Genomic DNA, 26943 nt, shown 5'->3' with positions numbered 1-26943 from the left:
TAAATTGCATCGTGCAAGAAGTGCAGGGTACATGTGAGTGTTCTTCTGTTTTTAACTCACATGCACCCTGCACTTCTTGCACTATGCAATTTTGTGCAATTTATTAAATAAAAAATGTTTTGCTAGACTTTTTCCACCTGCGTTGGATTCAGTGTGCGGCTAGCCATTTTTCTGTTTGATTACAACCAATGCTGACATTTTGCCTCGGAAGACTTGGGACTTTTACTTTTAATGGCAATCATGAATACTTTTTAAATAAATTGTGATTGTAATTGTATCTGCCTGTTATGTCCTGTGTATTGTATTGACGAATGGTTAGGTTTAGGGATAGGGGTTGGGTTATGTGCTTATAAATGTGTAAACAGTGTAATGTTAAAAAAAAACACCCCAACATATATGCAATAATGGCAGTGTTATTACCCAATATGTAATTCAATCATGCCTTTCGCATCAGCATTTTGACGGCAAAGGTTTCTTATTTAAAGCAATGGAGGACCCTGTGAGTCAAAAAGTGACTGACCAGGCGTCAATGAGAATGTGTTGTACATTTTTCTATGAAAATGATCATTCACTGAAATCATTTTGCCGGCCAAATGCTCACCTTATCTTGGAAATCCCCATTATCAAACACTTCCTGTTGGATAATAGGTGACAAATACACTGGTGAAATTTCCCTTTTGCATGAGTTTGCATCCATACAGACAGAATAAAATGTCAGAGACTGTAATCACTTTTTGTTCAGGACCGGGGTTTTCGAGCCAGTCTTAGCACTGCACAGTTTCAGTGTTTCCGTAATTGGACACACACATGTTGAATGTGTGGAAAAACAAATTCATGTTCTTTCTGTTCTTTCATAAGATGTAATAAAAGGTTGAAATATGTGTGCTGACGCTTCTCTGTCCCATCTTTCTGTCTCAACAGTTCAACTTAGTGGGTGACTCCGCCTGGGTAGTTCATATTGCCAAATTCTCCCTGTTGGTGGGCTCCATCTTCGGATACTTGGTGTTGGGATTTCTGGCAGATTGGTGAGTATGGCTAAAAATGTCTTACTTTCACACACTTCTGAATCAAAACTAATCATGGCACTTTTTAAAAATATTTTTTTAACCATGGTGCCTTTGAGGATATGCAGCGGTTCCATGTTTATGTACACAAAAGTGTGCGTCAGGCAGTAAATTCAGAACAGCTATGCACGGATGTTTGTTTTGGTGTTGCCGCCCGTCATAGTCCTCATGCCACCTCATGAATTATTTTCTGGATCCGACCCTGCTGTGAATGTCAGTGTTAGCTGGAGATCTGTAAAATCTTTTCAGGGACTCGGTATGGATCAAATATAATGATCAACTTTTTTTTTGCTTTCACTTTTGTATTGATCAGCATTACTTTATCCCACTGATGCTCATAAATATGGTTGATGTCATGTGACTGAAACAGATGTTTGAGTCAAACATTGACATGCCCTCTAGCTTTCAACATGCACATTACTCCAACGCATAGAGCCATACTTGCAATTCATGACCCCTGGCCTAATATATATGATAGATGTAACATGAAACTCTGTAAGTGACTGATAATCGTGTGAGCTTTGTGTGTGTGGGTGTTGTGTGTGCTCTCTCTGAAGTGCGCTTAAGATGTGCATGACGTACGAGCAGTGAAATGCTGTTGGATGTCAGAATGCTTACATTATGCAAAATTAATGTAAACGCAGTCATCTTACATGTCTAACACGTCTTGTGAACAGAGGGGAGTCTATTAGACAGTCATTTAGACCTGCTGCTGTCTGTGCTGTAGACCAACAGGATTAAACTGGAAAGCTTTTAGCTACTTAAAGCACTCTTTGTTTATTGCTTGTGTTTCTTTGTTGCTCTTTATTACAGACTATTTACTTTTAGTAAAATCAGCATGTTTGTTAACAAAACTGCTTTCTGTTATTGCAAAAGTACTATTATAATTATGCAAGTGCATAAATAAATCTAACATTTAAAAGTAGGTTGTTAAAATGCAATGTCCATGTTTTGCATTTTTGATATTAAAATTGATGTTAAGACTTCCGATGTGTTTTTTATTTCAATTAAGCTTTTGAATCTTTAAATCTGTTGTCATGAAACTGCAAACTTTTTTCTCAAAATTTTTTAACTTCAAGCCAAAAGTGTCTTGAGGATTTTATCAGTCTTTGCATGAAGCCTGGCTGAGTGGGTTACTGAGTTAAAACCTAAAAAACGGGTCATTCTTATCAGTTCTGGGTCTTAGACAGCAAAGGCAGAAAAAAAATGGTATATGCAAATGATAAAAATGCATCTATACACTGCCGTTCAAAAGTTTGGGATTAGTGAGATTTTTAGTCTTTTCTGCTCATCAAGGCTGTGTTTATTTGATTGAAAATACAGAAAAAAACTTCAATATTGTGAAATATTATTTCAATTTAAAGTAGTGGTTTTCTATTTTAATATACTTTATAATAGAATTTATTTCTGTGATACAATGCTGAATTTTCAGCATCATTACTCCAGTCTTCGGTGTCAAATGATCCTTCAGAAATTATTCTAATATGCTGTTTTATTTTCAGTGTTGGAAACAGTTGTGCTGTTTGTTTTGTTTTGTTTTGTTTTTTGTTTGTTTTCGGGTTTTTTTTGGAACCTGATACTTTTTTCAGGATTCTTTGAATAGAATGTTAAAAAGAACAGCGTTTATTTAAAATAGAAATCTTTTGTAACAATACACACTACTGTTCAAAAGTTTGGGGTCAGTCAATTTTTTGTTTCTTTCTTTCTTTGTTTGAAAGAAATGAATACCTTTATTAAGCGAGGATGTGTTAAATTGATAAGAAGTGATAGTAAAGACTTATATTGATAGAAACGATGTCTATTTTGAATCAGTGCCGTTCTTTTTCACTTTTTATTCATCAAAGAATCCTGAATCCATATCACAGGTTCCAAAAAATATTAAGCAGCACAACTGGTTCCAATACTGATAATAAATCAGTATATTAGAATGGTTTCTGAAGGATCATTTGACACTGAAGACTGGAGTAATGATGCTGAAAATTCAGCTTTGCGTCCAAGAAATAAATTATATTTTAAAGTATATTAAAAAAAGAAAACCACTATTTTAAATTGCAATAATATTTCATAATATGTCCTTTTTTCTGTATTTTGGATCAAATAAATGGAACTTTGATGTAAAGTACATATATATTTTACACACAACTAGAATATTAATATGTAGCATCATATATTTGTCCAGTGTTGAATGGCTGTAAAGGAAAGATGCAGAAATCCCTCATATAGAAATTTTTAAGAGTGCTTTCTGCAAATTACTAACGTTGGACACAGCATTTTTCAAGTTCTCTTATGCGTATGAATACAAACAAACCACACAATTATTACTGAACGAGTCCTATTGTTTGTGCCAAACACAATGTGTTTTGTGTGGTGAGGTATTGGCTGCCGAGAGCATGAAATCACCAAGTGAATTGTCCTATTCAGCGTATGTCATGTTTATGATATTATTGGGCCTATGCAGTTCATGATAAGGTTAATGCATTTCACTTACAGCATCTTTTAAAGGTGTAGTTCAGGACTTGTTTTCAAATTTCTCCTTTAGTGATCTGAAAAAGAAAGAAGGCCACAGTTTTAGAAAAACAAAATTTTTTGGGTGACCTGTCACTATAAGGTACAGTCAACACTTGGTGCCATATTAGAATATGACGCATATAGTATAAATATAAAACCAGTTGAAAACCTGTGGTATAGACTGTTTCGTAAACTGCCCTTGTTTTGTCCTTCTAACATTCAGGTTGGGAAGGCACCCGGTCCTGATCCTGTCCGTCATCTTCATGTTAATTTTTGGCATGACAGTGGCCTTCTCCGTCAACGCCCCGATGTTCAGCACCCTGCGCTTCTTTGAGGGCTTTTGCTTAGCAGGAATCACGCTCTCGCTTTATGCACTGAGTAAGTATAATGTCTGAGATTAAACAGATTTATTAAGAGCTCCAATCCAGCATTATGAATAATTCTTTGTGCAGTATTCCACTATTGAGCTGTAACCTTTTTTGCACCATGCATGATATGCAGAAGCACATTAATAAACAAAATGCTCTAAGATAGAGATGCAGTTCAAATCTGAAGTAACATTTAGCATTAATAACATGTCTTTGCATATCGCCATTACGGTTCACCGCTTGATGCAATTTGCTTGAGTCTCTTCATGATGTGGGTCATGTTTGGGAAGCATGAAAAAGGATCAGGGTGTTTATGTGTACAAAACACTGGGCTTGTGGATGGAGAAAGACAAAAAGTGCTCTAATGCAGCATTTCATCCAGATCTTGCTTGGTGAAAGTCACATGATGCTAAACGCACTCAGTGGTGTTTCTCTGAATGTTTTTCATAAGAACGTCATTGCGGCTCTAGAGGAAAGGCCAAGTATGTTGTTTTGATGTTGTTCTGGACTGTGTTCGATTCTGAGATCACTGAAAGACAGTAACACTCACTGATTTACTCAACTCGCTCCAGTTCAAATGTGCTACGACTGATTACAGTTTTCTGTTCATATTTGCTTTTAATACCTAATGTTAAAGTGCTCAAAGTACAGTAGATATACTGTTTCCTAGACTCTTAGTTGGTGGAGGTGTATAATGACCAGACCTATTTATCAGCAAATTTTGGGGGAAATTTAAGATTGTTGGCATCAGGTGGTGATCGTTCCTTCTCAGAATTTTCAGTTTCAGAACCTTGTCAGTGGATATAAAAATATTTCCTGATTTCAGTGTTTTTATTCACTAGGTAGTACATTGTGTTTGTTTGATTTCATTTCATTAACTGTGTGTGCATTTGTGCCTCATTTGCTATCATTCAGTTATTTTGTAAACAGTATATACCAGTATTATACTGTTATTGGCCACCCTTCTCACCAGATTTTATTATCAGCCATTAAAACACTGTTCAAACACAACTTGTGTGCTATATTACAGTCATATAAACAGACCAAAATTAAAAAGTCACTAAACAATTTTCACTTGTAGGTGAAAAAATGGATTGGAAATTAAAATCACATACAGAATGACTACAGTAACAAAATAATCAACAGTAATAATCAAAAAGTAAATTTATCGATAAACAATAACACCTGAAGAAAGTGTCAAAAATGTGGGCAAAAAATAAAACCTGACCACTTTTTCAGTGTTGGTTCCAGAAGTATTTTTTTTTTTCCGTAGTATTTTTTTTTTTCTTTGTTCATGAAACGCTTTTCATAAAATTATTTATTTAAAGTTGTTTAATGTATATAGAAATAATGTGTTTTAAGTTTATTGCAAAAAAAATGCATATTTGTACAAATTTGACCCTGGATCACAAAACCAGTCATGTTTTTTTAGGATAGGACAATATTCGGACGAGATACAACTGTAGGGTCATCTAAGGGTGCAAAAAAATCAAAATATTGAGAAAATCGCCTTTAAAATTGTACAAATGAAGTTCTTAGCAATGCATATTACTAATCAAAAATTAAGTTTTGATATATTTACAGTAGGAAATTCACAAAATATGTTCATGGAACATGATTTTTACTTAACATCCTAATGGTTTTTGGCATAAAAGAAAAATGAATCATTTTGACCCGTACAATGTATTTTTTGGCTATTGCTACAAATATACCTGTGCTACTTAAAACTGGTTTTGTGGTCCAGGGTCACACATATTTAATTTCGATAGCATAGAGAGTGGGCAGAGCCAAAAACTCTCTTGGTGCACTTTGTTCACTGTGACTCTCTGATTGGTGGAGTTTTCTGAACAGCATTATGGGTAATGTAGTTTTTCACTACTAATTCTGCTACTAAAGTAATGCAAATTGATTGCTTCAGCAAAAGCATAAACCATCTATTTACAGCCTTAGAGCAAAGAACAATAGGTCTGTCATTATAGGTTTATCAGTTATTTTTGCAGAATCAGTTTCCCTATGGAGGAAATAAATGTTTTACTTTCAGAACCCAACTTTAACACTCTATATTGAATAATAGTAGAATATATTGCAATCAGCTTCTCTCTCTTTTCCGCTGTGATTCATTTTCATCTATTTTCCACACATATTCCTGTCATGAGTGCTGTGAACATGGCAAAGTGATATCAGCACATACCTGTGTGAAGTTTACTTCTGCATTCCCAACCCAGCACTGTTGGATTTTCTGATTATGAATGATTATCAACCCAAATTGGGTAAAATGAACCCAGTTTTCTAACCCAACAAAAAAATCACACAGCCTTATAGGCAGAATGTAACTGAATGTGTATGATTTGTGTCTCTCTCATAAAGGTCTTGCCCTCAGAATGTCGCAGAGGCTAATTGTGGTCTCTCAGCTCTATCGTGCTGTCTTCTCAGTTTGTTAGAGTCATTCAGATGGATTACCCACAGACTAACGGTGACCTTCTACATGCTTAACAGTGAAGACATTTTCTGATGAGTGATAATCCTCTTTAGATGATCGCAGCCACTGCAGTGGTCCTTCCAGTAATAGGGTTTGCCAGCAGTGCCTCACCTGACTGTCTGATGGCCTCGAAAAGCTTTAACTCCATGTTGTAATTGCCTTACAATGGGTACGGTGGGTCTTCATTTGCTTGTCATAGTAATTTTCTCAACCCCATCTACCTTGAAAAGCCTCCCCAGCACTCCCAAAAATAGACCCAGCCTAGACAATCGGTGCGCATTAGACATTTCACATATTTTTTTATATGCTGTGTTGATATTTTTGTTAATGTTATTCCCTCTAATGTAACCTTTAAAGGGTAGTTTACCCAAACATTTAAATTCTGTCATCATTTATTCACCCTCAAGTTGTTCCATACCTTTAGGAGTTTTTTTCTTTCTGTTCAACGCATAAGATATTTTGAAAAATGTTGTTTGTTAATCGAAAATTTGATTGTAGCCATTGACTTCCATTGCATGGGAAAATACTACGGAAGTCAATGGCTACCGTCAACTCTTTGGTTAAAAACATTCTTCAAAACATTCTGTCTTCTGTTTTGTATAGTAAAATATCTTGGGTGTGAAAAATGACAGCATTTTCGGTTGACTTATCCCAGCACAAATTTATTTTTAGTTTAAGTTTAGTCAACTTAAAAAATGAAGATGTATTAAATGACATCTACTTTTTGTTATATACACCAAAAAAAAAAAAAACACAATTTCTTGAGTCAACTTAAAATAATTTGTTACCCTGCTGGAAGTTCAGTCAAATCAAATAAGTTTAGTTAACTTGAAATGTTAAGTTGTACTAAGTCACAACTTTCTAACTAAAAATTTCTTGTTTTATAATTGAAAGCATTGAATTTTTTTTTTTTGGGGCAGATTTTGTCTTTTCTTTTTTTTTTTTTTTTGGTGCAACAGTGGTGTAATAGCGCAGAACGCTCTGTGCAATTGTCTGTCACCAAAATGCAATGAGTGTTTACAATTCCTATTTTCATGGTACTCTTAAATATATTTTAAAGATTTTTTTTTTAAAATACAGTAAATATTTAGTCATTACCCTCATGTCATTCAAAACTCAATTGACTTTTTTTTTTTCCTCTTTTTTCCTCTGTGAAAAACTGAAGCTTACAAGATAAATGATACATAATAAGTTACTTATTTACTGATAATCACCTTCCTCCAGTGCTCATATATTTTTATTCAAACTTGATGGGCTAAGAGAAGCCTCACCATTGGTCTGTACAGTGGGGGCTGTTGCTATGCAAATTTCTTACTGACATCCCTAACCTAGAGCTGCATGAGATTGGAACAAGGTTAAATACTAGAGATTCAGATGGAAAGCAAAAATAAAAAAACTACTTCTTTCAACAAAACATTAAAATGTATGTGTCTATTGTTTATTGTTAGTAAGCTCATTGTAGGTTCTTCCACTGTGTCTCTGTGGTACTTTCAAAACAACTCTGAGCTGTCTAACCGCAGGTCTATAATGGCTGGATAAAGCTATCCATTAGCATTCCCATTCATCTTAGTGAAAGTATGCTATTTGCATGCTGACATATTTGCACATGGTAAATTTTTAATTCAGTAACCTGAGCTGTAAAATACCATGTGACTAATTACTCTAGAGCAGCAGGAAAATTATATCATGACAATACAAGAATGCACACTTCACTAATGACTGTCCTGACATGTGATATAAAAATCATACAAATAGAAAACAGTATAAATTAATACACTTACATATTTGAATTCATAGGAAGATTAAAAACTTCTATTAAACATTTATTAAAGGAGAAGTCCACTTCCAAAACAAAGATTCACAAATAATGTACCCCTTGTCATCCAAGATGTTTATGTCTGTCTTTCTTCGGTCGTAAAGAAATTATGTTTTTTGAGGAAAACATTTCAGCATTTTTCTCCATTATAATGGACTGATATGGTGCCCCGATTTTGAACTTCCAAAATGCAGTTTAAATGCATCTTCAAACGATCACAAATGCAGTTGTAAACGATCCCAGGTCTTGTCTAGCGTAACAATCAGTTATTTTCATAAAAAAATACAATTTATACACTTTTAAATGTCAAACGCTCGTCTTGTCTCACTCTGCCTGGACTGTTTTTTTCCGGTTCATGACAGTTAGGGTATGTCAAACATTTCCCATCTCATGTTCTCCCTCAACTTCAAAATCGTCCTATATCACTGTTTTACCTTTTTTGTTAAAGGTGTTTGATCTTCTTTGCATGTTCACTGTGCAAACACTGGGTCGGTACTTCTGCAGTGATGTAGGATGATATTGAAATGATTTTTGAAGTTGAGGGAGAAAATGTGATTGGAGCTTTTCGACATACCCTAACTGTCTTGAGCCAGAATACACTGAGTTCAGGCATAGTAAGACAAGATGAGCGTTTGAGATTTAAATTGTATTTTTTTTAAATGAAAATAACCAATCATTTTGTTAGATAAGACCCTTCTTCCTTGGCTGGGATCGTTCACAACCGCATTTGGGATCGTTTGAAGCCGCATTTAAACTACATTTTGGAAGTTCAAAATCGGGGCACCATACCAGTCCATTATATGGAGAAAAATAATGAAATGTTTTCCTCAAAAAACATAATTTCTTTACGACTGAAGAAAGAAAGACATGAACATTTTGGATGACAAGGGGATGAGTACATTATATGTTAATCTTTGTTTTGGAAGTGGACTTCTCCTTTAAACCGATGCTTACTAAAATGTGTCATCCCATGCAAAACTGGCAAGTAAATTAACATTTTTGCTTAAAGGATTGCAAAAATCAGTACAGCTTTGATTAAATTCAACAAATGTGAAATATTCTAGTATATGTCCTTCATCATTTTTATAATACAGCTATGACACTTCTTGGCATTGAGTACTCAGATTCACAACAAACTGTCATGTATGTCCTGTTTAGCTCCTGGAGCACGGCCTCCTTAAATGCCCTGATCATTAATGGGGAGCGTTGCTCAACTTGTCCCTAGAAAATCCCCTACAGTTGTCTTCATACTTACACACTGCAGGATTTCCACTGCGAAGGTTGTATAGAGTCATTGTCATGTTGCCCAACAATGATTCTTTTTAGTATGGACCTTGGTGAAAGCTAAATGTGTTTCTTGTGGTTTGGCTACTGTAGGCACTTTGTGCGTGTGGACAACAAACATGTATTTTGCACTGCAGGTTGTGTCTCATTGTGGGAGATGAAGCAGTCATTCTTCTCATAGCTTTTGTCCGCTTTGAGACACTTGCTTGGAATTTCTCCTGCTGTTCCTTAGCAAAAAAAAAAAAAAAAATCACTCATCAGGAAATTAAAGCTTGAAGGCCTGATTTCAGAGAGCTTACTGCAAGTCTGTTCTGTTTTTGAATTTTTGTGCTTTTTCTACTATTTTACATTTAAAACAGTGATTTGATTATCTTTTTTACCATTGTATTGTTTTGTGCAAAGAAAATAGCCTCCTGGCAGTTGTCTGGCTATGTAACATTTTAATGGTGGTCTTTTTAAATGTTATACTCACCTGTGGATCAAAAATGGCCTTTTAATTGCACCAGGAAATCTTGTTTTCCTCATTAATATTTGCATGGCTCTTTTATAATTGATCAATTAGACTTGCTGGGACATTATATCTTCAAGTAACATTAACGCATCTTCTGTGTAAAGAATTGTTCTATCCTAAATATATATTTGCATGAATAGTTTCAGGATTAGTTGAACTGTACAATAAGTTAAACAGTGCTAAAATTGCTATTATTTGCTACTTTACAACTATTATTGCAACAGATTTACTACCCCTTTACTACACAAATCCTTAGTAAACAATGCAATTATTCTGGGATATGCTCATTTACAGGTATTCAGTGCTAAATTGGGCATGACTAAAACAGGTGACATTAAGTGACTGACTCAGAGAAATAAGAAATGATTTGGCAAGTTGGCATGACTGTGATGCATTGATAATAGCCAGTGTTGGGGACTAATTAACTAAAAGTAATGACATGACAACGTTTTTCAGTAATGTGACAGATTTGCTGTGATAAAATGAAAATTCAGACTATACTTCTATATTACAACTATACTAGAGGTGTGGGATATGTATCGTCTGTGATAATATTGTAATTGTTGCTTTAACGACGTTCAGTTTGACATTGAGTATTTTCCAAAAACTTCACGCATTACATTTAAGTCTAGACTAGTGCACATTAGTGCGTTCTTTAACTGCATGATTCAGTCTATTAAAATACATTTAGAATGATCATAAATTCAAGACATAGGGACAGAAAATGTACAGATTTATTCCACTTCATACAGTTACTCGATATCACACGAAGAGCGCTGTTTCTTCTCCAAAAATTACCATGATTGCAAATGTGATAGTTTTTTTTTTTTTTTTTTTTTTTTAACAACAGTTCAGTATACAATAATTGAGATACTTGCGTTTTAGACAGAATATTGACTGGTTTTGCTCTATTTCGCCAACAAAAATCATTCCAAACACAGCCACTGCACTGTTTTGCGTCACTGAGCCACATGACGGTGTTTCGTTCCTGAATGATTCAATCGTTTAAATGATTTGATTCAATCACAATGACTCATTTATTAACAATGACTCACTTATTTCCACATTTAAAGTATCTTTTTATGATTTAAATCATTTCAAAAATCAGTATTCAATGTTTTATGATTAAAACATCAAAACATTTATGCATTTGTAACTGCAGGTTAAATGCATTCATGACCTGCATTAAGCGGTGTGTAAATACATCTAAATGCCACTTCAGATGCAGATTATGTTTTTGTTTTGTTGATACCGATTTCATTTGCTTGGTAACAGTCCAGATGTAAGAATTTGACTCAAAAGATAATGCACACTTTTAGAAAAAATGGCTTTTTAAAAGCTGAAATGCCCATAAAAGGTAAAATCTATTTAAACTTATTGGAAAAATATAATTTCTATCAGTGTGAACTGACCACCACAAAAAAACAAAAATAAATAAAATAAATTAGTCAGCTGTCCATAGTCCTTAAGATACCAGCACAATAACACACTCAGCAAAATATTGTCTAATTATCCCAGAAAATATAAAGATATTATTTTTTGTCAATATCGCACACCCCTAAACTATGCTATACTAGCAATGTTGTCGGTTGGATGCTGGGTTGCATTATGTGGTAATTTTCATTGTGCAAAGCAGCATGATTTTAATTGTGTGGTGTTCATCAAACATTGGCTGTTTTAAACAGTCTGTCATTCCAGTAATGGTCTTCTAAATGAGGATGGATCGATACCTTCACTGTATTTAGTTCAGTCCATTAATATTTGGACACCTGTGATGTGATAGCAGTCAGGGTCATTTGATAAGCAGATTTGACCAATAGATGAAAGGCATTTTTTGAAGTCTTTTGTATCTTGAGCAAGTGCATTATGCCGCTTTTATAAGTGAGACATCTGTAGCATAACTATAAGCCTTTGGCTCTAAAGGGGCAGACTTGCAAATTTGCTGCTTGTTCTGCAAGGTAAAAATTGATATGAAAGTCAATGGCTTTTGTGTTCAACAGAAGAATAAAACTCATACAGGTCTGGAACTATTTGAGGATGAGCAAATGATGACAGAATTAAAATCTTTGTGTGAACTATTCCTTTAAAACCTTTCAAACCGTTACGTTCACAAATTAAACATTGATTTGTCCGATTTCCCACACAGGCAGTTGAGACACCCAGAGACTAAGAGCAAATCAAAACAGGAACACTGAGCTCCTAGACAGGATAAGACAGTTGATCTACATCCATAGAGAAAATCCAACAGGAACAATACAAGTCAAGGCAAGAGTAGAGCTTGAACTGTTCAACTACACCCATAGAATGAACATGCAGACAAGAATCCTCAGACTAGAGAAACAAGACTAGGCCAGATCAACTGGAACAGGCTGGATCTGGACCAACTTAGGGAGTGATTCAACAAACAACTGAGAATAAGATGAGAATATAAAGGAGAGAAATGATTGCTGGAGAACAAGGACGGGTGGGAATAATTAAGTTCAAGGTGCCTGTGAGTCAACTCAACAAAACACACAGACAAGGCAGAAAATAAAATGGATAAGGCACACGGACAAAAACTCAGGGGGCCAGTCTTGCCTCGACAACAACTTTTTTTCCACTTTGATATAAAATAATGCCGCTGCATGTTATGGCAGTGGCAATGAATGAATATTCAGTGAGTCATGACCTTTTCATGACTTTTCGTAACTGTACCTCAGTGTTTCCCCTAGGAATTTTTAGGAGGGAGGGAGGGGTGGTATGGTATTGTACTTTTTTTTTTTTTTTTTTTTTTTTCCCTGATACTTTACTCTCTGTGCACTAACAAAAACATTTATTTCAGTGAAAGAATAAGTCCAAAAATCTCAATTGTAACATTTTGAACAATATGGCCCTACAATCGGTTTCTTTTTTTTTTTTTTTTTTCAGAAATTCGTGTTTTTTATTTTTTCTGATAATCAAATGAATGCATTAAACATTTATTTATTCTTAATTCTTTAATTTATTCTAATTCTAAAATGAAATTTAAACCCTTTTATTTGTTGCCAAACAACTTCCAAAATGTAGTTTAAATGCAACTTCAAAGGGCTCTAAACGATCCCAGCCAAGGAAGAAGGGTCACGATTTTTGAAGGGACCCAATTTTGATTTATTCATCTAAAAATGGACGATTCCATGGCATGTAGAGTATGCATTCACTGTAAACCAAAGCTTTACGGGGCTTATTGCTTTTATAAAATGGTTATTCTATATATGTAGTAAGGTTTCACAAAATAAAACAGAGTGAATAAAGCATAATGATATTAATAGAAACATGTAGTTCCTTAGAAACAGTTGTGGTTGCAACAAAGTGTTTGTTGAGCAACACATACACGTAAACAAATCTAGGACCGGAACTACTTGTTTTATAATATTTAATTGATTATTAATTGAAGTATTGTTCAGATCATTAACTGCTTCATAATGCATGCTGTAAACAAAATCATTAAAACATCTGTAGTTATCCTACGGTATGAATGAAAACACAACAGATTTAATAAACACTGTAAATAACTGTACTTTTACATGTTTACATTTGTAATATAGGTTGAGATGTCTTGTCCATCCACTGATGTGATGCTACTTTAACAAATATGAATGTAATGGTTTAATAAGCAGGTCAGATTCCCAAATTTAAACAAATAACCATTTACATGCTTAGGTCATTTGCGTAGGATGTTTTCTCATGAAAATTGTATTATTTCCTATTAATTCGATAGAATGTGTGGAAATACTAGGGAATACCAATACGGTGATATATGAGCAATATATGAGCAGTCCAGTTTTATATGTTCGGCCTATGAACATCATGTAGCATAATTAATACCCATGAGCCTTAAGACGGCTTACATACTCCAGTCATAAATGTGAGGTGGGATGTGCTATTCATAGAAGGTATGCTGTTAATACTTTAATAACATTAAGGAACATCATGTAATGCTTAACAGATCATTATATGGCTTGAATGTTTCAGATCTGTTAAATTATGTAATTATTGTTAATCACTAACAATTATATAGCAATAACAACAGTTATTGTGAAGTGTTATGAATGTATTATGATCCATGATATCCCAGAATAACAGGATCAGCCACAAACTTGATTATTTGTGGTGCCTCAGATGCCTGCTAGCTGTTTTTCACGCACTAGTGTTAAATTTCTCTCGTCCTTGGAAACTTTAGCTATTGAGTGCACTGATTCAATCATGTGTGCATGTGGACAGAGCTTTCAATGTACATACAGTGTGCTAATTTTCATAATGAGATGTCCTAGATAGCTTAATGGCTAGGGTCAGAGACAGTTTGAATAGTTGACGATAGGTATTATGGGATTAGATTAGCAAACACAGATGCTCATGAAATAATCATCTCTGTGCTCTTTCAAGACATCCAGATGCATTCAAGGATGTTTTTTTTCTCTCTCGATAGATTAAATCACATCCCTAGTAAAAAATAATAGATTTAAAATGCATTTATCTTCTAAGTATAGTTCAAGTCTATTAACAGATTTACTGACATATCACTCAAGACTTACTAATATAAAATTGGTAATTAAACTTTATTTGAAGAACTACTTGTGCACAATGCACATTTCTTAATATTAAGCCTAAAATATGTTTTAATGTTACTATTGATGAGCATTGTATGATCTTTAAATAATATTGTTCTTTAAATGTAAAATATTTAAACTATGCCTGAAGTATATTTACAGTAGTTCAACTTGCACTACTTCCACACAATTAAAGTGCATGAAGTACAAAATGAGTTGTTCCAATTTAGCTTCTGCAAACATGTATTTATAATATACTTAAAATGAAATCTAAATGTATTTAAATGCATTTTAGTATATTTATTTTTCACTAGGGATGTCAAGATCCTCCAGTGACCATTACTGTAAACCTACTGTACACTTCCATATAGGTTTTTGAGCTTTTTCTGGAAATAACTGGCCTTTTTTTTTTTTTTTAAATTCAGTGCCTTGTATAACTCATAAGTCTGTGTTGTGCATAAACTATTATATTCTTAGAGGAAACACGTCTTTAATTAAAAGTAATTTTAGTATTCACTTTCAAATGACATAACTGTCCTCACAGCTGATTGGTTCAGTATTTGTTTATGATACGTGATCGAGAAAATAACCTGCATTAGAGCAAGTCAGCCATTCAGCATTTGTTGTTACAGCAGTGAATACTGGTAAAGTTCTTTGTTATACCAACAATCCAGTTTTGTCTCAAAATAAACTCAAACTTACCTGACTAGCTGATTAAACTCTAAAGTCATTTTTAAATCAAACATCTTTAATGATGATAAATGGTCAAATTAAAAAATGAAGCATTTACATATATAGTGCAATCGTTTATGTTTTCTAATTGCGTTTGGTTTGCAGTTTTTGTAATTAAAGGGATAGTTCATCCAAAAATTACAAAATTGTTTTTAATTTACTCACCCTTCGGAGGCAGCATTCCAAGACAGGAAGGCATCAATGCACGTTGGAATTCAAATTCTGTATCCTTCGCTGCTTTCGATTTCGAGTTGCCTTCACAGCCTTCGAAGTCACTGCCTGATATGGCAGCGAGGCAGCAAGTCAGCTGACTAGGCTTTTGGACGCAGCCAAAATGAATACTTGTGGCTTTTGACGATATATTGAGGTCTTGCAAAGCAAAACGATTGGTCTGTGCAAGAAACTGACAAAAAATTAACATGATTACAAATGTGACAAGAATTAAGAGACTTACGTTTTAGACAGAATATTGCCAGTTTTTGCTCTATTTCGCCAACAAAAATCATTCCAAACACAGCCACAGCACTTTTTGTTTTGTGTCTCTGAGCAACATGACAGTGTTTCATTCCTCAGTGATTCAGTTTTTCTCCATATAATGGACTTCATTTGTACCCTGATTTTGAACTTCCAAAATTTAGTTTTTTAAATGCAGCTTCAAAGGGCGCTAAATGATGCCAGCTGAGGAAGAAGGGTCTCATCTAGCGAAACGATCTGCCATTTTTTTTCCGAAAAATTTAAATTTCTATACTTTTTAAACACAAAAGCTTATGTAGCACAGGCTCTGGGATGTGAATACGAATAACGAATCTTTAATGTGACTCGAAGAACAAGTCACCTCGGGGAGTGATTCGTTCAGTTGCGCATGTGCGACATCCTATTAGGTTCTGTACTGGAATTAGTTCACCTGTTTCAAGTCTTCGGGTTTTTTTGAGTCGTTCGTTCATCTTATTCATCTTAACTTGTCAGATAAGAGGTAAGGTGAACTATCATATGCTAAAGACCCAGTTAAACAATGAATTAATCTTTTCTGTTTCTTAGCATTATAGTTTTGTCTTTGTAGTGTGATCAACATTTGTGTAAGCAGTAGATGTGTGGGAGAAGTAACATGTAACATGTTAATTATATTTTTCTAAAATGAACGAAATGACTCAAAGATTCGTTCATTTTGGTGAATGAGACTCAAAGGTCAGAGACGGTAAAATGATCGAAACTTCCCATCACTATTACGAATTACGTCAAAGTTCATCGTCTGTGTACTCCGGCTCAAAAAGGTAGAGTATGGAGAAAAACTCCATCTTATTTTCTCTTACGACTTGAGAGGAGGACATTGTTGTACCTTTTTGTTTGTAAACAGCGTTTACAAACTTACTTGCACTTCTTAGTCTTAGTGTGTTCGCTTTGTAAACACTGGGTCTGTAGTTCCGTGTGACCTTTCGACGTGATTCAATAGTATGTAGCGTCGTGAACGCGCATCCCAGAGCCTGTACTACACGAGCTTTTGTGCTTAAAAAGTATAAACATTTTTATTTTACAAAAAAAAAAAATGACAGATCGTTTTACTAGATAGACTTTAGATGGGATCATCCTTTAGATGGGATCATTTAGAGCCTTTGAAGCCGCATTTAAACTACATTTTGGAAGTTCAAAATCGGGGCACCAATGAAGTCCATTATATGGAGAAAATCCGGAAATGCTTTCCTCAAAAACCATAATTTCTGCACGACTGAAGACAGAAAGACATGAACATCTTGGATGACAAGGGGGGAGTAAATTATTTGTGAATTGTTGTTCTGGAACATGTCTACATGTCTAAAGCATATAAAGTGCATCAACTAGTCTTCATCGTCTCGCCTTTTTACATAAACCATGAGAAACCATAAAAATCTTAATTTTGCCCCTTCATTCAAGTGTTTGATTTGGTCCGATTGGTGTTCGGTCTGAGCTGAACTGTTTCAGTGACTGTTGAACTGGAGCGCTGAATCAGTTCATACTGCTATTGGATCATTTCGAGTTGGAGTATCTGTCAAACATCTAAGTAACTTGTAGATCTGTACTGCTTGAGCCGTGACGATTCAGTGAATTGATTCAGCTAGTTCAGCTAAAAGAACCAGTTTAAACGGATGATTCGTTTGTGAACCAGACATCACTCTGTACCAAAATGTACTGGTTTTATCTTTCTTTCATTCTTTCTTTCCTTCTTGCTCTCAAATCTTGAGCTCTGTTGCAATCAGAGATGTGCCATCAGTGTTTTGTATGCTGACTGGAGTAAAGTTCAGTGGTTGTGCTGAGATTGTGTTCTTCAGTGCTGCATCAACAGCTGTTTATCTGTGACCTTTGACCCAGACCACCACATCTAACACCACCTGCACGTCGCTAGCAGGCCCAGGTGTGACTGCGGTTTTTCTACTCTCTCCCTTTTCAGACAGAGAAACACTGTTATAAATTTGCTTACAGATGCCATCAGCTTCACTTATCAGTTCATGCGTTCCCCTGGGAATCAGACTCATGGCCACAGCAATACTAGTGTTATTCTCTAAAAAACAAATCAGTAACCCTCATTCCATTCCATGCCACAGGAAGCGAGCGATCCTGGCATGGAATGTATTTGAATATGTGACATAATGGCAGAAAGCCATGAGTGACTCATGTGACAGGGAAGGTCATAATGTCAGCCTCAGGCTCAAGCAGACAAACAACCCTGATCCCTCACGGCGCCCTCTTCTGGTGTACAGAAATGCAGCCGAGCAGCACAGACTGTTTTAACGTGCTCTTTATATATCATCATGGTTTGGATTAGAGTTACTTGTAGCCATTAGCTTTATTATAAACAATAAAACTCTATTGTTTGTTCTCATTTAGCAAGTTAGGAGTGTGTGTGGAGCTGCTGAGCTGTGGGAACATGGGGGATTTGGATCAGATGCGTTAAGAAGCTCAAGGTTCTCGCTCTCTCTCTGGCTTTGTTCCAAAACCTAGTAAGCAGCCTTTGTAGGCAGCATTTTAAGGGATGATGTAGGCGTGAAGTTTTCCAAAAGCAAGAGAAATGAGGTTCATTTCAGCGATTCAGTTTCAGCTGAGTCAAAATGTGCATGCATTATGGGTTTTAAATGTTTTTAGTGAAGTCTTCCTAAAGTTATGCTCACCAAGGCTGTATTTATTTGATTAGAAATACAATAAAACCGAAATATTGTGAAATATATTTACAATTTTCTATTTTAATATATTAATAAAAATGATTTTGCACACAGTACTCACTTACTTGCATAGCTCTTCCTGTCAGTATATTATTCTCTGTACACTTAATCAGTGATTTCATATCTCATATGGTTGCAGTGAGTGCATTGGTTACTGGTTGTTATTTCTGATATTTTATTGAGCTTTATCAGTTGCACATTTATTAATAGCAGTATTACTTTTCCACCGCTGGTGAAAAATACTCCTGGCATACACATTTTCCCATTGCTATTTACAAATTTACACATTTCCAAGAGTGATATTTCATCAATAAGCTTCTTTCACTCATTAAATCACAATTTGAGGGCAGATTTAACATGTTTATAAAGTGAGATTGAACCTGACATTTATTCTGTCACATATGGCATTAAGGTAAGTTTTACAAGCAATTATTAATTTCTTTCATAGTTTTTCTTTTTGGTGTTTATATCCTTTGTAGATTACATTAAGCCATCCGCTTTAGAGTCAGACCTTCCGTAAACCTTTATTTTATTTTCACAAAATGTTATTCCTTCACTGAGAATAAAAATGACGACCATTACCAGTTTTCTGGGAGTTTTTTTTGCACTGAAAGTGGTACTCGAGGCTCAGTGAAACCATTAACTCATCTACCAAATCCTCTTGCCAAATCTCCAAAACCACAAGCACATTATCTGCTTTACACTCGGTTTTGCAAAAGCAAAACAAACTGCTTGAAAAACACTAAGCACAGTTCTCTACATTAGACAAATTATTCAAAAAGAGCAGCTCTTGTATTTTGCTTGAAAACACAATCTGTTCACTTAGAAATCAGAGTTTGAGAACTAAAAATAGTCTTATTTTCTTCTACATTCATATCCTTCAGTTTTCTCTAGTGTGTAAACCAAGAAAGCAGTTTGATGTAACAGATTATTACTAAAATGACGACGTAAGATGGACATGTCTTTAAATGTTTGAAGACAAAGTTTTTGGGATGTCAGATTATAATGTCTCCCACCTTATTTTGAATTTTGGAAAGCAATTACTGTTCTTGGATTATTATTATTAATAATTGCTTGTTGGGAATATTATGGATACAGACAGTGGACAAGACTTATTATAGTTATCTTAAACCAAAACCAATGATCCAAATAAATGCATAAATACGTAAATATAAACTGAAATAAGTGAGTTAATAAATAAATATTAACCAAAATAAATAAATGAATAAATAACGAGAATAACTAAACTAAATAAATATCAACTTTAATAAATTAAATAAATAAAAAATATATTAAAAAAGTAACTTTTTTTTTTGTTCATCCAGGTAGTTGCCAAGACAAAATTTCTAATTTTAATGTAGTTTAACTTGATGTACTAAAATAAATTATTTAAAAAATATATAAATATTAAATAAATATGAACTGAATTTAAATATTAAAATATTTTTTATATATATATATATATATATATTATATATATATAATCCAGGTTGTTGCCATAGCAAATTTCTAGTTTTAATGTAGTTTAACTTGATGTACTAAAATGAATGAATAAATAGTAAATATATATATAAATATATATATATATATATATATATATATATATATATATATATTATTTATTCATTAATATAAATTCATAAATTCAGTTCATATTTATTTTTTTATTTATTATCATATCTCATGTATTTTGTTACATGATTTTCGTGTGAAATGTTTGGCTTGAAAAAAAATGTGATTGTGCTTTAATCTTTTATTTTATCTTTCTTTAAAATATGTTTATCTAATCCAATTTATCAAATTATAAAATTTTCTCTGAATGTTTAAGTGTGAATATTTACTTTTATATTCCTGCTGGGACTGTAAAACAAAAACTTCCTATCTTAATTCTTGACTTAAGATTTGAAAAAGTTTCACTATGTGAAATGACCATTTTTACAGGTAGGGTTCTGAGTTTGGATGCGTTAGTAATACAGCCCCCGCTCCTCATCATCTAGCTGAGAAACAGAGCGGTTTCCCTGTCAGCTTCACGACTGTGGTTTCAGCTTGAGCTCTGTCTTTGAACACAGAGAATGATTCAGTTCCTGTGGGAAGTGCTGCTCATTGATATTCTAGGCTTTTCTGAAGGATTGTGCAGCCGCTGTGTTCACGCCGGAGTACTTTCTGAGTCCTGTCACATTGGAAAGCTCAAACCCAAATCGTTCACCCATGTCAGACCCTGCTGCATGTTCTGTGGTTTTGCAATCATTTGGTAATGCAGTACTGCTCTGTCACTGAAGACCACCCGTGTTGTCTGCCATGTGCTTCTGCATTATGAATACTAATGAGTCAGTGAATTAATTGCAGACAGATGACAGGACAGACGCCTTAGAGTTAGACACATGCATTTTAAAGTCCCATATGTGAATAAAAACATTTAAAACAGTGTCTGTAGAACATGATGAAACACAAGAGCAGAAAAAGACGACTCAAACGTTTAAAAGCTTACATGATGTCATATAAAAATATGGTATTTGCGATGTAATTTAAGTCATTTTACAATAAAAATTATATCACTACAATACCGTTTTATAAAAGCTAGTGTAAATTATCACTCTAACTGTTGCAGTTATTAAGAGCTCTCTGTTAACTGACTCATGTTGGATGTGTTTTCTTGTCTGCAGGGATCGAGCTGTGTTTGCCGGGATGGCGTTTCTCCATGACCATGGTGGCAAACTTCGTGGTGTTGGCGGGGCAGTTGCTCATGCCGGGACTGGCAGTGCTCTGTCGTGATTGGCAGATTCTGCAAGTAGTCGTAATCTGCCCTCTCGTACTCATTCTGTCCTATATCTGGTAAGCAACAGTGCCATGGCTGTTCAAAAATATGCCCGTTCTTAAAGGAGAAGTCCACTTCCAGAACAACAATTTACAGATACTGTATTCACCCCCTTGTCATCCAAGATGTTCATGTCTTTCTTTCTTCAGTCCTAAAGAAATTTTTTTTTTTTTTTTTTTTTTTTTTTTAGGAAGACATTTCAGGACTTTTCTCCATATAATGGACTGATATGGTGCCCCGATTTTGACATTCCAAAATGCAGTTTAAATGTGGCTTCAAATGATCCCAGCCGAGGAAGAAGGGTCTTATCTAGCAAAACGATTGGTTATTTTCATTCAAAAAATACAATTTAAATACTTTTTCATCTGAAACGTTCGTCTTGTCTTTCTCTCCCTGAACTCTGTGTATTCTGGCTCAAGACAGTTAGGGTATGTCGGAAAACTCCAAACGTATTTTCTCTCTCAACTTCAAAAATCATTTCAAAATCGTCCTACATCACTGCAGAAGTTCTGACCCAGTGTTTGCAAAGTGAACATGCAAAGAAGATCAAACACCCTTAACAAAAAAGGTAAAACAGTGATGTAGGACGATTTTGAAGTTGAGGGAGAAAATACGACTGGAGTTTTTTGACATACCCTAACTGTCTTGAGCCAGAATACACAGAGTTCAGGCAGAGCAAGACAAGACGAGCGTTTGACATTAAAAAGTATAAAAATTTTATTATTTTTATGAAAGTAACTGATTGTTTTGCTAGATAAGACCCTTCTTCCTCGGCTGGGATTGTTTACAGCTGCATTTGGGATCGTTTGAAGCCGCATTTAAACTGCATTTTGGAAGTTCAAACTTCTAAAATATCAGTCTGTTATATGGAGAAAAATCCTGAAATGTTTTCCTCAAAAAACATAATTTCTTTACAACTGAAGAAAGAAAGACATGAACATCTTGGATGACAAGGGGGTGAGTACATTATCTCTAAATTGTTGTTCTGGAAGTGGACCTCTCCTTTAAAACCAAAGTTTGACTTGTTTATAGTGACAGTGAGCACTCAAGACATCAGCTGCTGAAAAAAGGCATTACACTACTGTTTCCACACTTCATTAAGCGGCATCATTATTCTCAACCGATAATGCAGAAAGTTGCATACGAACCAAATAGCCACAACAGATGGATTTTATAACACAAGGCTTTTATAGTAGTCTGGAATAGCGACTGCTGAAAAATGGGCTTTCCGTCACAGAGAAACGAACATTTCAAATGTCCAAAAATAGAATACTTCAAACAATAATAATCATAAATATACTTTAATTTTTTTTAATTTTTTAAAAACATTTTTTTAGGTACTGATGCTGTTGTAAAAATGCACTATTTACTATCAAGCATGATTAATATATTCTGTGAGCAAAGTAGTCCAAAATCAGGTTACCATAATAATGCAGGTAATTCAACTGGTGACTGACTTTGATTCTCATTCTCATCTCATGTCAGTGTGCAAATTAAAATTTATATTACTAAGTATTAGTAATACTCTGACAATATGCTGTATGAAATGTGACCCTGGACCACAAAATCAGTCATAAGTACTGGTATACTTGTAGCAATAGCCAGCAATACATTGCATGGGTGAAAATGATTGATCTTTTATGCCAAAAATCATTAGGATATTAAGTATCATGTTCCATTAAGATATAGTGCAAACTTCCTACCGTAAATATTTTGTATTTTTTATTTATTTATTTATTTTTTAAGTAATATGCATTGCTAAGAACTTTAAAGGTGATTTTCTCAATATTTAGATTTTTATGCACCCTCAGATTACAGATGTTCTTATAGTTGTATCTCGGCCAAATATTGACATATCCTAACAAACCATACATCAATGGAAAGCTGTTTATTCAGCTTTTAGATGTATAGATCTCAATTTAAAAAAATTGACTCTTATGACTGGTTTTGTGGTCCAGGGTCACAAATGGTGACATAAGAAGGTTTTTTCTTTAGTAATTTCACATTTAAACATAAGCAAGTTGTTTTTACCAGGTGGCGTTTAGGTCATTCTTACATATATTTACTTATGGAAAGGTGAAAAAGCACCATCATGCCTTTCCTGTCAAACTACACTGAATGAATAAATATTTTATATTATCTTCTTGTATTATCCCAACATCCCATTTAAAACATTTCTTCTACATAAAAAAAACTTACATACAAATTTTATGTAGAGTATACTGTACATTAAAATCATGCACACTGACATTTTGTATTTGTTTATTTACTTACTTATTGTAATATTGGCATGTCAACAGCAAGGCTGAAACAAGTTGCATAATAAACAAACAAAAAATAAAACATAAATACTACATAGAAATTACTACAAGACAAAGATTCTAAAATACATTCAGGTGAAACTTTTTTTTAAATACATCAGTTCAATATATTTCTTAGTAAAAATGTTGTCTATTTACATTATAAACGGATATATATAAAACCACATCAATAAATGTTCACTTTATTCTTTATACTTGTATCAGTTTTGTAACAGTTGCATTGCTTCAGTGTTTTTAGTTCTTTATTTAGCAGCTGACATTCAATGACAATGCTCTGTTTTCCTGCTAAGTGTTTAGCCCAACATAGATTAGATTAGTCTGTGTAGTTTTGATATGATGTGATATAGTAAAGTATATCTGTTTTCATTCATCAGGATTTTTCCAGAGTCTCTGCGCTGGCTGCTGGCGACGCAGCAGTACAGTCGCTCCAAATGGATCATGGAGCGCGTCGCCAAGAAGAACGACATCAATCTAGAGGAGGACGCAGATATCATGACAGGTATACAGCCAAAGAGAGAAAAACTCTGGGCATTTATAAGGTTTACAATGTGAAAAACTTGATTAAGTTTAGAACTAGTGATCTCAACAGCTTACAGCTTTAATGCAATAACTATCTGTTTAAGATACTGTATAAATGTGAAAATGCATGCTGCAAAATATCTGAACAAAATCTAAACAATTGCAAAACATGATTTACCAGTCAGAGGAAACAATCAGAACCAGCCTTCAATGAAAATCAGTCAGCAAATCAATCTATGTAGGATTCTTTCTAGATTTATTTAGTTTTTGACATCTTCATAATGCAAACCGTTACCACTTCAGATTCTTTGGCCAACAAAAAGTGATGTCATTCAGTTCATATTTAATTTACTAAATAATTTTGAAATGTTTTAGGCTATTAAAAAAAAAAGATAAAAAGGAAGACAGACTGCTCAGACTATTCAGTCTTAATTTCCTGAAGCAGGACAATGAGTGGATGGTCTTGTTTGCATTGCAATAAACATCTATTTCTACACAACGTGGGAGGTTAAAAACATACAGAGAAATATTCACGTAATTCAGAATGTACTCATGAAAACATGCACTGTATAAGACTATGGCTAGAAAGACACTTGCAAATGCATTGCTTGCTCAAGTTGCTCAATAGCCCGTATGGTTAATCTGCCCCTGCACAAATTAGTGTAATTAAAACTTTATTTTTAAAATCAGTAATAATAGCTGTTATCCAAATGTGAAGACTTGACAGTTGCTCACATATAGGCCTGTTACATCAAACTATTTCACCATTATTTACGTTCTCCCTCGTGTTGTTGAGGGAGACACTGGTATGACTTTGTTCTAAACTTTGTTCTGGTTAGTAAAACACAAAACAGGTTTTACTAACCAGATGTTTATCCTGTATCTACCATTTACAAAACCTGAGTCACTGTCAGACGGAGACGTGCGCGATCTAAAGTCAACAGTTAGCTCCGGCTGCTGGCAGTGTAAACATTTCAGGAGCAAAGTGCCCTACAAAGGCAAAAGCTACTAACTACACCTTGATTTTAGTCATCCAGCATGTGCATCCATTGATTGCATTATTTGTCCAACACTTCAAAACATTTTTTTGTTAAATAAGTGCATTATTTAAGTCTGTGTAAAAACTAGTGACATATAGTGCAACCCATAGGAGCTGAAGTCAGCATAAAATTAAAATGAACCCTATTTGTTTTCTTAATGCATGTTAATGGTTTTATTTGTATGCAGTTCAATTTGTGCGTATTTTACATAACATGACCTCATTATCTTTGATCAAAATGTCACTACTTGATCTTCCTGTGATACAACTTCTCTCGAATGACATTTAGCAGACCATGGTACTGCAAAGCCAGTTACAGTATGCAGTGCTTACTTTTCATAGCCTTAGAAGCAACAATGAATAAAACAGTCACAATAAGGTAGTAAAGTCAGTCGTAGTACACTTCCTTTTCGTGCCTGCTTTGAGACATTAGAGCACACTGATGTATGTCCTGTGAGATACGGGCCTGTAAAGTCGTGTTAGGCCTAAGCGTGTTTGATTCCTGCATTGGTGATCGTTGTTCATGATATGATGTATTATGCACAGCTGCAATTGATATAAAGAACTCTTAATCCTCAAGAATGTGGAATTTGAATATGAAGAAAATTCAGTGTGATCCCATTTGTTATCCCATAAACCTGTTTTTTCTGAAATGTTGGATTAAGCTGTTGTTTTTCTTTGTTTTCTGCACTTATTTCAGAGTTAAACCAAGCACTGCCAAAACAATCCAAGAAGACATGCATTGTGAAGATGGTTGGCACAAGGAACCTGTGGAAGAATATTGTAGTGCTCTGCGTCAACTCGTAAATATCTTTATATTATGCATCTGCGTGACTGTCGTGACTGTAAAATAGAATGTTTATTAAAAACATTCTGGTGATATCAAAGGGGTAGTTCACACAAAAATGTCAGTTCTGCCATTTCCACACCCTCATTTCCAAAACCAAAAGTTCCTGATTCCTTATGAACTGAGCTATTGATTTATAGTCTGATAAACAGCTGTCATTAACCCTCTTAATGCATTCTGGTCTATTTGGCCCAGAAAAGACACATACAAAATTTCACACACAAAAAAACAAAAGCATAGCTTTTGGTAAAGGAAATAAACTATATACTTAGTTTGTCAAATACACTTTTTTTCCAGATTTTGTACAATTTTTGTGATTATTTAAAAAAGCTTTGCTTTTTTCGTGTTTTGGTCATTTTGGACCCGGGTATGTATGGTGTACCATTAGGTGTCAGAAATACTTTCTGTAAAGTTATATATGAAGGTTTAATAGTATAAAAAATAACTTTTGCTGTTGCATCTTTTTTTCTGGTGTGGGTCCAAAAAACAGGGGTGGCTGATATGACCAAAATCTTATTTTATTGTATGAGAAATCTTTTTGCCACACCTGCCAATAGCTGGTGACGTGATTAAAATTTACTGGCCAAATTTTTTTTTTTTTTTACCGACCATGAACCGCTTTTTGCAAAAACAGGCAGTTATTATAACTACAATGATGAAACATATTTACAATGTTTTTAATTTGTCCTGCTACTAGTGTCTCAATTTAATGCATTTTCCCTCCCTTACCTATTAATTTTAGCAATTCAACATTATAGTATAATTGAAAGGTATTATTTTTAGTCTCTGAAATATATAACAACTTTTAAATTAGTGATTTTAAAACAATCTTCACATAAACTATTAAACTGTATATGCATAAACTATACATATTAAACTTCATT

General features: G+C 34.3%; 1 protein-coding gene across 2 annotated transcripts in view; it reads left to right on the top strand.

The window, feature by feature from the left end:
• The window catches only part of slc22a23 (solute carrier family 22 member 23), a 57728-nt gene that overhangs the window by 19765 nt on the left and 11020 nt on the right, over nucleotides 1–26943 (top strand). For both annotated transcript variants that reach the window (XR_007829570.1, XM_051133684.1), the window contains exons 2-6: nucleotides 922–1025; nucleotides 3796–3950; nucleotides 21182–21350; nucleotides 24029–24153; nucleotides 25913–26015. Coding sequence is in view for 1 of the 2 variants with exons in the window: in XM_051133684.1 (XP_050989641.1) it covers nucleotides 922–1025; nucleotides 3796–3950; nucleotides 21182–21350; nucleotides 24029–24153; nucleotides 25913–26015 (656 nt within the window). In the remaining variant the exon portion in view is untranslated. The remainder of the gene's footprint in view (nucleotides 1–921; nucleotides 1026–3795; nucleotides 3951–21181; nucleotides 21351–24028; nucleotides 24154–25912; nucleotides 26016–26943) is intronic.

Source organism: Labeo rohita, chromosome 2 (assembly GCF_022985175.1).
Source record: "Labeo rohita strain BAU-BD-2019 chromosome 2, IGBB_LRoh.1.0, whole genome shotgun sequence".
NCBI lineage: Eukaryota > Metazoa > Chordata > Actinopteri > Cypriniformes > Cyprinidae > Labeo > Labeo rohita.
The sequence above is the reverse complement of the archived record's forward strand: the minus strand, read 5'-3'. Positions and strand labels throughout refer to the sequence as shown.